We start from the raw sequence: 17,185 nt of genomic DNA, 5'->3' as shown, positions 1-17,185 counted from the left end.
ATTTTGGGGTGGTTTCATTTGTAGTAATAGCTTTGTAATTTTCACAAGGGATTTTTCTCAATTAGGCCTGCATTTAGTCAGGGATTGTCTATTTAGGTGCTGTATTCAGCTAATGTTTTCTCTTTTTCAGCGTTTAGTATACAACATCAGTCCGTTTTGTTATTTAGCTTAAGTACTCTAGATAAATGTTGTGGTTGTTTACTTTAGGCTAAGTAATGTTTGGCTGGTCTGTGTCAAGCTCTTTTGCTGACCAGTTAGCTGACAGCTTGTTGACTTTTTCTGGGGGTATTTTTTTTATTTAGAAACAGTTTTTAGATGTTTATATCTGCTCTTATTTTTGAGTTTTACTTTGAACATTTTGAATATATCTGCACAACCAAACATTAACCAAGAATTTACTACAGATAATTAAAAAAACATGATTATAGTACTTAAACCACAGTAACAACAAATTCACTATAGTTTTTGCTACTCTATATAGTTTAACTACAGTATGTGTCGTTAACCGTATACATATGGTAGTCAATGTGTCAAAAATTACGACATTATATAAAATAATGAAACAATGATTAATTAATGTTTCTCATATCACCAAAATTAAGTCGATAGGGCCTATATTTATATTATACATATGAATAGTAATTTATAATAATTTTTTTCTTTTTTGGTTTTATCAGAAACAAAAGTTGCTACGTTTCCACTGCAGTGCATGATGTCAGGCACGATGGGACGCAGTTACCAACATCATCCTCTAGAGTCCGCTGTTGCTCCTCTCAATATCAATCTTCTGACTTCACACATTCTCCAATGAGAACTGGGCGCTGTGCGCTTTGAAGCCGAAATCCACAGTGCAAGTCGCCAATCAAACAACCCGTTCAGACACACAGCGAGAGAAGGAGGAAAGATCATGCGTCTCGTGTGGATTAACAGAGACGCGTTTGTGATTTGGCCCTGATCATTGCACGATCTTTTGCCACCGGACACCGGAAACGAGCGCCCGATCGCGATCTATCAAAAAACAACGATCGAGAAGCTGATAATCGGCGAGCAGCACTATTATGACACAGGCGCTGGAGAGGCCGTGCACACGGTATGTGATGTGCTCTTTCATTTACTATCACACTGAGCGCTCATACAAACGCCTCTTGTTTAGATACGACCAGCTGTTTTTGCGCAGTGGCTGTAAATTTTGTTCAAATCTTTGTGTTGGATTGAGCTTCACCAGAGCTGAGAACCAAACACTCGAGTGCTGCTCTAAATATCTAACATTTAACAGCTGCCTGGAGCATTTAGAGGTGTTTGACCGCTGCCGTTCTTGATTATTTTATCGCCTGTTTTGGTTTTAGACAAGCTTTTCTTGATATAGACTTCACAAGTTTGGGCTTCTGAGAACAAATAAAAAAAAAATAAAGAAATGTAGCGTTAGTTGGAGACTGAGCCATACATGGATAAAGTGTGAAAACAGAGGAAACATTTAAGTTTGGTAAGATTTCTGTTTTATTTAGTTAATTTAATCTTTCAATGTCACTACAGGAATTAAGTATTGTTTTAAATATTAAGTCATTTGCAAACTATTGGCTGTGGGTGCTGTAAAAAGTAGCTTACAGCATGATAGTCTGTTCCTTTGCAGTGATATTGCATATATTTTGTAGTTTATCTATCTATCTATCCATCTATCTATCTATATGGATAGTAAATAAAGTAATATAGTAAACATCATTTTGTCATTAACATTCACTTATGCACGCTGACATTTATCTTTTGACGCTAGGAAAAATAAGACTTCTCTCTGTGTTTACACTTAATGATGGAGACTTTTTGGATGAATCTTATCATCAGAATTGCAAGCTTTATGTTGTATTACAACAAAATACTTATATATTTTTCTACATAATCATAGACTTTTATTTTAATCTGGATTCTTCATTTAAGCTTTCTGGAATCAGTCTTTGGCCGGTTTTAGGTCTTTGATTGTGCAAAATATGCACATGTTGTTTCTCTAGAACCACCTACACACCTAAGACCTGTCAGACGGGGTTGGGGAAAAAAAAAAAAAAAGTTATCAATGTTTTATATTCATCTGTTCAAACTGCGTATAACCAGGTAGAATTGTGGTGCCTGAACTTTAAAGTCCAGGGGTCTTATTTATAAATGTGGCATAAAATGGGTTAAAATGTGTGTACGCCTCTTCCCACTTAAAGGTTGTGATCTATAAAAACAAACTGAACAGCAGAATGTGCGCAGCTGTAAGTAATCTCCAAACATATTTACCTTAAATGTTGACTTAATTGAACAACTTTAAATCGTCACATCATCCATAATCATTAATACATAATTAAAAATGTTTTCTGGCTAGGCATGGGCCGGTATAAGATTCTGACGGTATGATAACCTTGGATATTAATATCATATTTTCACAGTATTAGGATTACTGTTCTAAATATATATTCTTTTAAATGTCTGGGCAAAAAGCTAAAACTTTCCCCCATTGAACACAAATTATTTTATGTTGAGACACATTTAAAATATTTTGGAGCAGTAAACATGTCAGGATGTCATATGAATCGTTGACTTCTGATGTGTTCATTAGTTTCAAAAACACAGATTTCTTTACAATTTAAAACGGCATCTTTAGAAATCTTTTCTGGTGGAGATACTGTTGTCATTAAATATGTATATACTGTAGGAATGGTATAGCTATAGATTTTGACGGTTTTAAAACCTTGACTTTTCCAAACCATGGTATAGCTTGAAAACGGTTATCGTCTTATACCTGATTCTGGCACTTTTAGGAAAGTTTCTACACGAAGTTGTATAAATCAGACCCTAGATGTCTTCTTCGCAACAGGTCAGTCAGACCATGTGCCATGTGTTTGCTTGAATCACTTTCCTGTGAGTTTTAAGGCTTGAGAGTTTGGCCTTTTCATCAACCCCGTTTCCATTTCTCAAAATTGGAGGTCAGGTGTTACCAGTTAGTTCTACTTTATTAAAAGTTTGTTTTCTATTTGTCAAATGCCATCGCTGACTTTCCCAGCAGATGCCGTAGAGGCTGAGTGTTACCTCATTGGCTGAATGTGGGCAAACTCACCACCATCTGTCTGTCAGATCCAAAGTAGAGTCGACTTGAAGTCTTTAAGGCAATATTAGGGTGGGAACGCCACAGGAAGAGCGGCGTATTGATGATGGAAGACCTCAGCATAAGGCGCACAAGCCTCGATCAGCTGGAGCCAGCATAAGCGAACACCCTGGGCATGGAGGGAGCCGTGTGATATTTGTTGTTGGGTGGGTGTTTTGGGGGAGGGGTGTACATGGGGGACAGGGATGACAGCGGTCTCTTTGTCTTTGGCTTCCCGAGCCGTGTGAACGTGTCTGAGTCGGCCCTGCCTCACGTGACGCCGCTGCCCTCACTCCTCCCTGTCCTTTGTTCAGCCAATCTGGGAGCCACCCCTGATTGAATGGGATTATATCCCAGCAGGGCATTGATTCCGGGGGCCTGTATCTGGCTGGCCTGGGGTCCCTGTGAAACAATGCAGATCCACCCTCCTTGCCACCCCTCCAGTTTTACTGCACCCCTCCGGCCAAAGCTCAGTCATGAGACTCTGCATAGGAAGCCCACGGGAGGCCGATGGTCCTGGGAATGTCTTGAAGGAGATGTGCGGTCCATCTGCTGGTGCCTGAGAATGCTGTTTACAAACACATCTGGTTTTTCAGAAGCGTCGCATGAGGTTATTTACATCCTTCGTTGGCCCAGAACTGACTCTAACACCACATCCCAGCCAAGCAGGCATGGTTAATCTGAGGCCTTGTTTACACCTGCTATTAAAATGGGTTTCGGTTGATCAGATAACATGTAGTGAAGGAAGTTTAATCCGTCTATTTTGTTGTTCATTTTTGACTACTTTCTGATTAGGGAGTGTCTACGGGTGGGTGTATTGTGGGATTTTGACCTGATGTTGCGAAACAATCTTCTGGAATTGACTTGCACAAAAAAAAACAGCTATAATGTAAATTTGTCAGTGGATATTTTACAGTTACAAGTGAGTAAATGTTCAAGCATTGAAAGCACTTAAAATGTTTTATTGATTATCTAATTCAAGTTAAAATATTTAACTCATTCTTTCTGAGGAGTACAGTTCCTAAAACTGTATTTATGCTGTTGAAACATGTTTTGCCAATTGAAATCATGTCACTCTAGTCTGTAGCATGAAATTAATTAACACCACATTAATTTAAAACATGAAATAGAACATTCACAAACCTATTTCACCAAAGGGCTGAAAATAATATAAGAATGCTATTTTTATGTTGGCTTGAGAAAGCCAACATGCTGTTATACTACTCTGTCCTCGAAATCAAATGTATCTCCTCATAGGCCATTCATGTTACAAGGCCCAAATTTGGTCAAAATGTGCCTTCTGCATTCAAGATTGTTGCTATATATATCCTCATGCTGATCAAACTTATCATTTTTTGTATAAAAATGTTAAATATTACATTTTAATAATCCGGGCATATAAAAAATTATACATGCCCCAAAATTGTCCAAAAGCTGTGTTCTTCATTAGATTTTGTAATTTTATCTTTTCAGATTTATCAGACTTATAGTTTTCCAATAAATATTTTTAAGCATTATTTTTCTCAAATATGGGATTGTTTTTTACTGATATGGAACACCATTTGCATGTATCACTTTCACACTTATTAAGCATTATATTTTCAATAAAATATGGCAAGCCATTTTTACCTAATGTCCAAGTCAGGTTTTTACTGTTATAGAGACATCAGGGTTGATTTATATCACTCATATTGGCAAGAAGCTTTCATGTATCATCAATAAGCTCAATTTTCCCCATAGCAACAAAAGAGGTTGACCTAGCAACCATTTAAAAACAGCAATATCTCCACATCAGAACATCGTAGGGACCTGGGTATTGGCTCGTTTGACTTAAAATCTTTTAGATTACATTTATACCTGTATTTAGTGTCACCGACATGATTTGATCAACAAAATGGCAACTTACAATCTCAAATCCTATTGATTGTGGTGTCACTTCAAGCAACATTTTCACTTTCAATGTGTTAAAATACATACTGAAAGTGAAAGCAAGTTGGTGTAAACCTGCACCATATCACACTTGGTTTTAAAACCGTGCAATGTGTGAGTCATCGTTGTTTACCCGGATCTCCATATGCACACGATCATCTCAGAAGTTAAACAAGTGACTGCCTGGATGATTTGCTGATGGAAGGTCTAAATGCTTCTTTTTCTTCTGTTTATCTGGAAAACGCATTTTGTATGCTTTATTTTATTCAGATAAAATAAAAATATCAGTCCAAAAATATATGTCAGACAGATGCCATTTTGCTTCCTCTTCTATCTTTGTTCTGGTGCCACTCTTCTGGTGTCGGGTGTCAGAGTTTCCTACAGTTGTTTTTGTGGGCGGAGAAACAGACCCCCTGCCACTGTTGTCAAGTTTCAGAGGAAACGGCAGGTCACAATGGTCAGGCACTTAAAGGGATCATTTACCCAAAAATCTAAACTCTGTTATCATTTACTCTCTTTCATGTCATTCCAATACAAAATTACTTTATTTATTTTGTGGAACACAATAGAAGATTTTTTCATTTAACTTTTAACAAAGTCTCCTTAAGGCAAGTCATTTCACCCAGTGACCATCTTTGAAACACCTCTCGGGCAGTATGCTCAGGAATTCTATCTGAATGGGAAAACATCAAATTCTTCAAAACTGTTGGCCAAGCTTACGATTACATTACGTATTTGTAACCACCAATAGAATTAAACCACAATCGTCTCATAAGTTTCATTTTTGAACGTCCAAATCAAACAAAATTAACATATTTTCAGGTTGCCCGAGTTAATGCGCATGCACACTCGAAAGAACAAGATCACGATACCAACCTCATTTATGGCCGTGTTACACATTATCATCCTCTGAATAATGCTTCGTCAGACCACGCTGGTCTTCTGAAGTTATCTACAACTTGGTCTTTGGTGAATCTCCTCCAGAAACGACAGCGACTCTGTTTAAATGTTTGTGGGGCTTTTCAGATGTTGCTGTCATGTGATGTGTGTTTGACAGGATGAACTGTACCTCGCGTTTATTTCATACAGATTACAAAACCAAAAAACTTTTTTAAGTGCGCTTGGTTCATTTAAAAGCACAGATTTCAAGCCTTATGTGGATATATTTTTTATGTCTGTGAATCAAGTATTAGCTTAGATTCCAGTGTGTTTGTTGACCACCAAATTATAAAAGCACACATCTGGTCCGAGCTTCTCCCCCAGAGAATCGTCAGTTAATAGCAATCGATGATTGGCTCTTGTTCTAGTAGGCGGATTCAAAACTATACGAGTGACACGTCTTGTGTATTCTATGGTCTTTGCTTCTATCAGAAAGACTCTCTGAGAATAATAATCTCTTTACAGACTTTACAGGACAAATTACACATTAAGAACACTACAAATCCTAGAATCACCCACTATTTGCTGAGTGATTGTCTTAAAATGATCCAAAGATGCCAATTTTTTGTAAGTTTAGTTTAGACTGAAGATTGTTTGAAAATAGATAGAAAATGTCTTTTTTTGTAGCCTGAAATTACAAAAATTTGAAAACTGCTGTTTTTTTTTGGAAGTGATACTGTTATTGGATCAATGTAAAATAAAAAAAAAACAGAATTTGTGATAACTGTGTCTAACCAGGAGTCATATTTTTTTAACTTTGCAATCTGTAGAGAATATATTTTTTCTGTTTTTAGTGCATCGTTGAGTAAACAAATTGTCAGTAAAACCTATTGGAGTCCAGTAATTTTTGTTGTGGACTTAAAGCATTACTCACACTATGTACAGTTACCTTGAACCGGGCCGAAGCACGCTTGTCCCCCCTCCTGTCGGCCCGCACTCATATTGCATTTGAGCCTGAGCATGCTTAAGTCATCGATGATGCTCTGTTCAGTTTAAGACGTGCTCTTGCTTAGCACAGTGTATATTCCTTTATGTCGTTATATTGTTTTAGTCGTTTGAGATGCAGTGACACGCAGTCAAATATTTCACCGAACAGAGCAGCCACTTTTGACGCTCATAAACATCCATAAGTCCTCATTCTGCAGGAATTAGGAGGTTTGCTAAAGGTGCAGCTGTCGTGCAGCAAAGGGTTTGCGTCTTTAATAAACTACGAAAATTTGCGTTCATTGAACAGTAAGAATGATTTAAACACATGAAACAGTCCCGTAAAAATCACATCTCGTCTTCAGTTTCAGGCACGCTTTGCGCTCATACTACAAGCGTACCGCACCAAAGCCCAAGTAAACTAAGCTCTGGCACACCTCTTCCAACCGGGCCTGGGCCGGCCAACTGAACCGTGCCTGAGCCCAACTCAGAGCACTCGCACTTCTCAAACGATCCAGGAAATAGGCCTGGGCATAGTTTGGAGAGCATAGTGTGAGTAGGCCCTTAGGCCCAATCCCAATTCATCCTCTTAGCCCTTTCCCTTATCTGTGCCTTGTTGCGTGTTCACGTGAAGATGTTGGGTTGTCCCAATTCTTTTTAGCTTGAAGGCATGGGACTAAGGGGAAGGGCTAGATAGCCCTTGCAACTGAGATTTTTCAGGACCAAATACACCATCACCAACGATAGCATGGATGCACAAATTACAACAAACAAGCATATTTTTTAATACATTCATTATGGTGTGTTTACTGCTTTAAAAAAAAAACGCTAAAACAAAAACCATTATGCTATATAATAACTCCTGTATAGCAGTCCCACAACATTCTGTCACTCTGACGCTCGAATACCCAGTCAAAAAAGTCTAGTGGCTGGAATTACCTTTTTACAGTATCTGGTATAATGTTAATGTTGTTTTCATGTGTTTACATGGATGAATATGAAATGATGTGAATACAAAAATAGAATTGGGATTGGGCCTTAGTTTGTTTTAATTTTATATTTATTGCTTTCAACAACAAAAAAAATGTACAGGTTTGGAATGACATGCTTATGAATGAATAAAGACACCCTGTTCAAAAAATATAGTTAATCAAAACAACAGCTGTGGTTGCTGAAAATTTAGTTTATTATTATTATTATTATTATTATTATTATTGTATATTTTTAAATCAATTGAACTCAAAGTAAAGTTAAATTGACTTCATTAGCTAATACAATGTTCATATACAATTCTGAAGTGATATCTGTTCATCTGTATTGTCGAACACAACCACATGATGAATCCGAGCTCATCGCTAACAGCTTTTCCACAAGCTGGAAATAAGCATTAATATATAGCAGCTCCACAGTGTCATTCACACATCCACCAAACACCATCACGGTAAAGCACATGACACTTGGCTAATGCAAACAAAGATAATTGAAAAACATTATATGCGAGCATCATGCCAAATTCCGTTATTACTCAGTACAGGCTTCATTTTTGTGTGCACTGTCATTTTAAACCTCTTTGCTGAGCCATGGCCTATTTAATTTTAAACTACGTTGTATACCACTTTTTAACGACATTAGAGTCTAGGACTTCTCTGCTATTTTTTCACGTCGTAACAGTTACCATCCTTCCAGAAAAACAGTCTGACCTTAGACCTTTCCAGCTGAACTCATTTAGAATTGTTTATGCCTAGATGACCATTAAACCCAATGGTTTGTGCATGTCCGTGGAATGGCAGCTGTGTCACGCCACATGTGTAGCGAGGCTGATCGAACACTAAACCCATTTGAGCAGCACTCAGCAGGTCTTCAGGTCGATTTAAATTCGAAGCTTAGCGTCTGTCCAGCTGTGACTCCACAGGAACAGGCCTCTTAATATGGCACATCAGTCTCCGTGCAGTAGAGAGAACCACTTCCCTCCCCCTAATGCGGAGGAACTGTCGTGCTGCAGAACAACCTGCACTGTTGCTGATGACTGTGCTGAAAGAGACAGATCTGCTTGGCTCAGTCTTTTGCTGAGCAAGCGAAGACAATGTGAGTCAGATGATCGAGCCAAACACAATCAAAATCAGCATCACACATGTGCGCTCCTCTGAACATGTTTAGCATCTGTGACTGAACATGTGGCTCTTTGATCTATGTATAGTTCATGGGGTTCGTTAGTTAAATGGTTTTGTCATTATGTAATTAATCATTCACTTAGCCGTTTTTAGTTATAAGACATGCTTGGTGTATGTGTGCCATATTGTCTGATGTTTGAGATTTTAAAAACATCGTATGTTTGTTCGTGCTGCTTTCCTGTGTTTTTACATTGTCCATACTTATGCCTTCAACTAACACTCATGTAAAATCAAATCTTAATCAAATCTATCCACTTTCATAATGCGCATGGGTTCATTCCTATATTATCTTGATTTATTTATTTATTTTTTTTACAATTCTCAAACTACTTTTTGTTTACTAGAATGTTCTATAGTGATCTACTAGTTTACAGCAAAGACAAACAATTTTTTCCTATATTGGAATCAGGACTTTTATTTTGATATGCATTCTAAACTAGAAGCTAATATCATCCATCTTCATTAGTTGACAGTCTTCGTTTAACAGTGCCATGTAATATAGTACTTAAAGGTTAAGCTATATGAAACCTATATGTCCACACATATGACGGAAACCTATATGTGCACACATATGTCGGAAACCTATATGTGCACACATATGTCGGAAACCTATATGTGCACACATATGTCGGAAACCTATATGTGCACACATATGTCGGAAACCTATATGTGCACACATATGTCGGAAACCTATATGTCCACACATATGACGGAAACCTATATGTGCGCACACATGTCGGAAACCTATATGTCCACACATATGTCGGAAACCTATATGTCCACACATATGTCGGAAACCTATATGTCCACACATATGTCGGAAACCTATATGTCCACATATATGTCAGAATCATATACATGTCAGAACACATATATGTCAAAAACACATATATATATCTGCATAAATGCCAGAAACATGTCCCATATATGACAAAAACATATATATCCCCTATATGTATAGCACATATATGTCCAAATATATTCCAGAAACGTATATGTCCCATATATGTCAGAAACGTATATATGCCCTACATGTATAGCACATATGTCAGAAACATATGTCCACATATATGCCAGAAACGTATACGTCCCATATGTTAGAAAAATATATGTCCACATATATGCCAGAAACGTATGTTCTATATATGTCAAAAAATATATATTTCCACATACAATTGAAGTCAGAATTGTTAGCCCCCGTTTATTTTTTTTCCCCCAATTTTTAGTGGAGAGAAGATTTTTTTCAACACATTTCTAAACATAATAGTTTTAATAACTCATTTCTAATAACTGATTTATTTTATCTTTGCCATGATGAGAGTAAATAATATTTGACTAGATATTTTTCAAGACACTTCTATACAGCTGTGACATTTAAATGCTTAACGAGGTTAGTTAGGTTAACTAGGAAGGAGAGGATAATTAGGCAAGTTATTGTATAACTATGGTTTGTTCTGTAGACTATCGAAAAAATGTATAGCTTAAAGAGGCTAATACATTGTCCTTGTTAAAATAGTGTTTAAAAAAAAATTAAAACTGCTTTTATTCTAGCCGAAATAAAACAAGTAAGACTTTCTCCAGAAGAAAAAAATTATCAGACATGCTGTGAAAATTTCCTTGCTCTGTTAAACATCATTTGGGAAATATTTTAAAAAAAGAAGAAAAAAAAAAAATTAGTGGGGGGGGCTAATAATTCTGACAACTGCTAGAAACCCATATGGCTTTTATATGTATAACAAATAAATGTCCCAAATGTGTTAGAAACGTATATGCCCACATATATTTGGGACACGTTTATGTCATATGTCAGAAACATGTCCACATATATGCCAGAAACATGTGTCCCAAATATGTCTGAAACATGACCACATAATATGCCAGAAACCTATATCTCCATATATGTAAAACACATATATGTCCCAAATACTATATGTCAGAAACATATGGCCAAATATGTCAGAAACATATGTTCCCTACATAAATATCACATATGTCAAACATATATGCTCATATGCAGTATGTAAAACACTTATATGTCCCGTATACTGTATGTCCGAAACATTTATATTCCCATATATGCCAGAAACATATTTGTTCACATAATTGCCAGAAACAAATATGTCCACATACACCTCACACTGCTACACTGTTTTGGCGCTGCTACATCTGAACGCAGCTACATCCTCTCACATAACAGCAGGGAAAGTTACAGCCAATCACAGTGTTCATATGCATTACGGGGCGCTGCCACTCGATGAGAGAGTAGATTTAACCCTTTCGACATGTCTGGGTTAATATTGACACTTTTTTTAAAATTGTTTTTTATTTAAGTTAATTGAATTATTGGTGGGGACATTTTAATAGTTGGTGGATATTGGTTTGGACTGTCTATGCTAAATCTACGCCCCTGCTTTTTAGCAAGACGCTCCTCAAATAGCCGCCTGTGGAGCTTTTTTAGGTTCTGGTTGTTGTTTTTCCTCATGCTGTGGCAACAATTCAGCGACAGCTCTTAAAAAATGACCTGGTTTTGTTTCGTGTCTGTGACTTTAAAACCAAGATATTCCCATATTACTGATGTGCTGTTTTTCTTTGATATTAATTTGTCTATTAATGCTTCTAAAGCAGCAGACGCCATCACCCCACTCGTTCGCACTTTCCTGTTTTTTTTGTTTAATTTTTTTATTGTTGGCGTTTCACATAGTTCAGTTGCAGAATTCTGATTGGGCAGAATAAAAGTGTGCTCACTCAGTTGGCTAGTAAGACTGTCACACACAGAAGGCAGTTATGCATTCGCTCTGAGCTGGGGAAGTTAAATAATATATTTTTATATTGCAGCCTCTTTGCGCTTAGCTAATCGTTACGTTTCAAATTGCAATTTGATATCAATTAATCGCACAGCCCTACTCTGTCATATTACCTCAGTTGCAACTGTGCTTTTGTAATTAATTTGCTTATACTAATTAATAACACAATTAAAATTTTTGGTGAATTAACAATATATTTGATCCGATATTGGTAAAATATGACAATGCGATATTTTGTTTTTCTGTGACAAATATGGCGATATACTTTGTTATATTGTACTTGGAAAGACTTTGGTCACACTTTATTTTAAGGTTCAGTTCTCGCTCCTGGCAAACCATTTTGATTTTTGCTTTAATAAACTCCTAATTTGCTTCTTTTTAATAGTTATTATGGTAGTTTTAATATTGGGATAGATTAGGGATGTAGAATAAGATCATACAAAACATGTGCTTTATAAGTACTAATAAGCAGCCAATATCTCAATAACATGCATGCTAATAAGCAACAAGTTCATAGTAAGACTTGGTCCCTAAAGTGTTACCAAATGTATTAATTTTCATTGACTGGGATGATTCTGTATGGGAGTGAATCATGCATAACGTGCAATAAACAAACTACTAGCATATATTTATTCAACAAAGCAAAGATGAAAAGTGAAATAAGCAGTGGATGCATTATGGTTTTGTATATTTAAATGTAAAAATTTCACTGCAAAGTTAACTCAACATTGCATATCTTTGCCATGTGACATTGCCATATCAGTGCTGAAATGATATATTGTGCAGCTCTAATGCATCCTGATTGCAATCACACAGAAGCACAGAATGTAGCAGGCACATGTACTTTTATTAGGTATTATTAATGTTATACTCATCCAATTGTAGTCATTGACTTTTTTCTTACCTATAAAAATGCAACGCTCGTTAAAAACAACAGAAAAAATGTCTGTGTCTCAGGATAAAACACAATGATGTACACGCACCCTTATTGTGTTGCTACTGTAGTATGCACTTTGAACTGTAATGTTTTCTCACTAGTAAATGAGACATGTTGTAATCTCCCTTTCGTCTTGCCATTCCAAGTCTCGGGTCTAAAGTAACACCGTGACTGCCTGTGCGCGTTCATGTACTTTGAATACCCAGGGTGGGCAGGTTCTTTAGCTTTAGCAACCTCTAGCTTCTCTGAAATCACCTACACTGCCTTTAACATGAGGTATAGGAACCATGTAAATATTATGTATAATGTGTTATGTCACGTTACTAAGGAAAAATGTGAATGTCATTAATTAAAAAACCTGCTCCGGGTAGTAGCCAGCCAGAGGAAGGAAGGGGCTAAGTGATGGTGCTCATATTTGTTTGTTAACTGTATCAAATTATTCATCCTTTATTTTGATTTTGATTTGTCTTTATGTTCGTTAAATATGCAATGAATTAAACAAACAAGACACACGTGCAAGATGATTGAAGGGTCAAAGTTATTCCCACGCTCAGCTTCTCTGGCTTTATTTGTTTGTCGGCTGCTACGTGTTGTTTGTTTGGTTACTAGCCTCCCTATATAAATGATCCCTACGTGGAAGGCATACCGGGCCATGATGTTGTAATCTCTGTCATTGGCATACAACAACAGCAGCATGTTCCTTATTGCTTCCCTCTTATCTCTTTACAGAGCCTGATGAAGTGGTTGTGCAACTCGTAGTGCCTTTCAAGCTCCTTCCTGTGTTCCTCCTGTGCACTGCAGCGCCCCTCACAGGAACATGTCGGCAGCGCAGACTCAGAATGACCGGGAGCAGCGCTGGGGCTGTCTGGAATCGCTCGGCCTCAGCCAAAGGGAGCTGGTCCTCGCGGAGGCCTTGCAAATGGAGTATGACGCCCTTGCCCGTCACCGTCAGGACAAGGGCTCATCAAATACACTTCCACCGGACAGCAGCAAATCATCGCCCTCACGGAGTGAGTCGTCTCTGCCTCGACGTGTTCCCAGTCCCTCTTGGAATAACTTACAGCAGCAGGGCGTTTCCGGATCTGACCCCATGCTCAACCACGTTCAACCCGGGGTGTCGAACCTATCCCGATCCAGCGGCGAGTCTCATGGATTCACAAAGGAGCCGAGGTATATCCTGGACGAATGGGAAAGTGATTTCGAAGGAACATCGCAAATGTTGTCGAAAGGCCTTCCAACTCTAGATGAGCCTCCCCCGCCGGTACCGCCCAGAAATCCCATCCCCCAAAACGATCCGTTCATTGTCCATCGAAGCTCGGCACCGCGGGATGTCAACTTGTTCACTCCTGAGGTAGACCAACCCAAGCTTTCCTTCGGAGACACGCTGAACTACGATAACCTCAATGACTCCCTGAGTAAGATAAACGGGGATTGGCTGTCTCCTGGTAGAAGTCGGAGAGCAAATGGAGACAAATCAGGGAAAGCAGTCGCTCGTAGTAATACACTTCCTCCTCAGGTTCCTCCTCGCACGTATCTTCCCACACAGAAGAGCACTAGAAGCCAGCGCAGAGTATCTGTAGATCCGGTAAGGATTCGTTGACTTTATTACAAAATAATAATTTCCGGGAAGTGTTGTTGATGGAATGTTATGTTATGTTATCTTATGTTATGTTATGTTATGTTATATTATATTATGGATTTTGGTTCTATGATCTATGTGTACATGTTTTAAGTTCTTCAAGTTGAAATCTTTAAGTCAATTTAAAGTATTCGTTAACCCCTTCAGACCTGAATTATGTTCAAAGTTTCATAAGTTTTCCTGTTCTTAAGGCTTACATATGTCTCAAGCTCCATTCCTGGAGGGCCGCAGCTCTGCAGTTTTGCTCCAACCCTAATCAAACACAGCTGATCCAACTAATCAAGGTGTTCAAGACTACTAGAGACTATTAAGCTGGTGTGAGTCGGAGGTGGTTGGGGCTAAACTATGCAGAGCTGCGGCCCTCCAGGAATTGAGTTTGAGACTTTGGCTTGCATAAATAAGACCAAATAAAAATTATAAAAATGTCAATACTCATTGACATTTCATATTTTGTGTCTATTTCAATGGGAATCAGGTCAAAACACAGTTGTACTGCAAAACCAACCTAAATAACTTTGTTTGAGGTTTTTGTTTTACAGACTGAACCCACTGTGCATTAAAATAGACAGACATATTAAATGCCATATTTAGCTCATTTAAAGCTTGCAATGGGCTATATGCACACAGACTTTTAATTTTCAGCCAAAGCAGCCTGGCGGCTTCCGGTGAACTGTCTTTCCATGTTTAAGATTTGATTTCTTTAAAAATCAGCGATCTTCACTGGCTGTTAGATATACGATATAAAGTGGGTCTCAGATTGGACAAGAAGCACTGCATTAAATTCCATTTTCCCCCTGCCATGTCTTTAACATATGAGTTTATTTTACCCCAGTGTTTTCAATGGAATTTCTGCGGTAGCCTGTTGCTACTGACGGCGCTAGAGGTTACAACGGTCTTTCATATCGTTTTACGCTTGAACTACTAAATGAATGCTTAAGTCCATTTAACTGAATGTATTGTAATTACATTACAACATCAATGCTGTAAAAACAACCTTGTGAAATTATAAATAGTCACATAAAGCTTTCACTGGAAGTTTATCATCGGTTTTAAAACTCTAGCTGTGCATAGAGCCCATTCTTCAATCTTTTTTTAATTTTTATTTTAATTAGTATATGCAGTCCTCCTTTTTTCTATGCAGTATATCAATCAAATATTGGCAAACATATCAATAAATGTAAATAAAAATATTGAAATTTCTTTGTTTAGAACAAAGTGCTGCCATACTTCTCCTTAACGTTGCATATACAACAATTACAGAACAACAAGCAGAGCTTTACTGCCATTTAATTAGATGACAAAAGACCAATATCATAGACAGCCGGCTTTAAATTTGGTGAAACAAAAAAATTTGACATTTGATGTCTATTATAATGGACATAGAGTCATTAAGCGTTAAGACACAAATTTCGAAATTTGTGCACTGTTGTCTGTCCATGCGCATATTCAAGCATCTATTTTTTGTCTTTTTATGCTCGAATGGACACATTAGCAAAGATCTTCAAACTTTTCATTTCAGTGAACATCATAAACAATCAGAATGTCTGAAGTGACATTATATGGGATCTATGTATTCGGTCTTAAAAAGACAGCAACTTTACATACCTGCTATGTTATTAATGTCAATCTACCAATAAAAGGGAATAATTGAGAGATCACACGCATCATAGATTATGCAGTGTTATCACATTATGTTTGAGAATTCAATTTCTGTACCTTAATTCTGTTAAACTCACTGGTAAAACATCTCAGTTTTATCAATGCTTGTATGCATATATAAATATATAATTTTATTAGTACTCTAATTTTGTTTTAAGCTGTTTTGTTTAATTTAAATTCATGATGAGTGTATTTATTTATAATTTTTTTATCTTTAAATCCTTATAGGTGTCTCTGGGGTCTAGGCCAAATGGCTTTGGTTATGAGCTCTTTCAGGTGTCTGAAGAGAGAGATGAAGAAGTTGCGGCCTTCTGTCATGTACTTGATTTGTGAGTTGCTACGTTTTGTATTTTTCTTCACAGTGTCTATTAGAGATGCAATGATTCTCTGTAAAAAAAAAACGTATAGGCTCGTTGTCCTCCCATGGTTCAGTGCGCCCTGTGATCCGCAGTTTAGAGTGGGCATTATTAATATTGATTTGTTAAAAAAACATCTGCAACAAAGCAGTTCCGCCTACCTAGATCAGTGGTCACTAACAGGTGGATCGAGGTCCGTGTCCAGACCCAGAAGCGTTCCATACGGATGCGGACATACAGCAGGTCTGTTACTTCACTCCCGCACCTGCTGGGTGTTCTTCCACACCCGATCACTCCCGCTGTTCACTCTGTTTGCCTGCGGTCTGCTAAGAACAGTTTTCTTCTCAACTGACTGCTCCCGCAGCATTAAGAGAGAAGAGCCGAACGCTCTCTCTTTGCTTAAGTTTAATTCACTACGATGGTGCTTATAAGTGAAACTGAGCTCTCTGGAATTATAGTAAAATCATAAAGAAATTATAAATAAAAATGTGTTGTTGCCTCGGTAATGCAAGCATACTGTAAACAGAAGAAATCAATGCTCTAAATATGCTCAATTAAGATGTGTTGATGATTGTTATCTGTATAATTATACAGATAAAGATGAATTGAAAAATTGAATTGATTAATTGGTTAAGATGTTGAGTTGAGATGAAATACAGAAAGAGGGGAAATTTAAGCTTTTTCTCTTTATTTTCTTAAGCACTTTATTTGA

General features: G+C 37.4%; 1 protein-coding gene across 1 annotated transcript in view; it reads left to right on the top strand.

Annotated features, from left to right (window-relative positions):
- The first annotated feature begins 842 nt into the window (after positions 1-842).
- Positions 843-17,185, top strand: part of pik3c2b (phosphatidylinositol-4-phosphate 3-kinase, catalytic subunit type 2 beta) — an 88,764-nt gene continuing 72,421 nt past the window's right edge. Inside the window, exons 1-3 of the mRNA XM_056467854.1 lie at positions 843-1,090; positions 13,549-14,404; positions 16,346-16,446. Of these exons, the coding sequence (XP_056323829.1) occupies positions 13,637-14,404; positions 16,346-16,446 (869 nt within the window). The 5' untranslated portion in view covers positions 843-1,090; positions 13,549-13,636. The remainder of the gene's footprint in view (positions 1,091-13,548; positions 14,405-16,345; positions 16,447-17,185) is intronic.

The sequence above is a fragment of the Danio aesculapii genome, chromosome 11, assembly GCF_903798145.1.
Source record: "Danio aesculapii chromosome 11, fDanAes4.1, whole genome shotgun sequence".
Lineage (NCBI taxonomy): Eukaryota > Metazoa > Chordata > Actinopteri > Cypriniformes > Danionidae > Danio > Danio aesculapii.
Note: the sequence above shows the minus strand (reverse complement) of the source record. Positions and strands in the feature narration are given on the sequence as shown.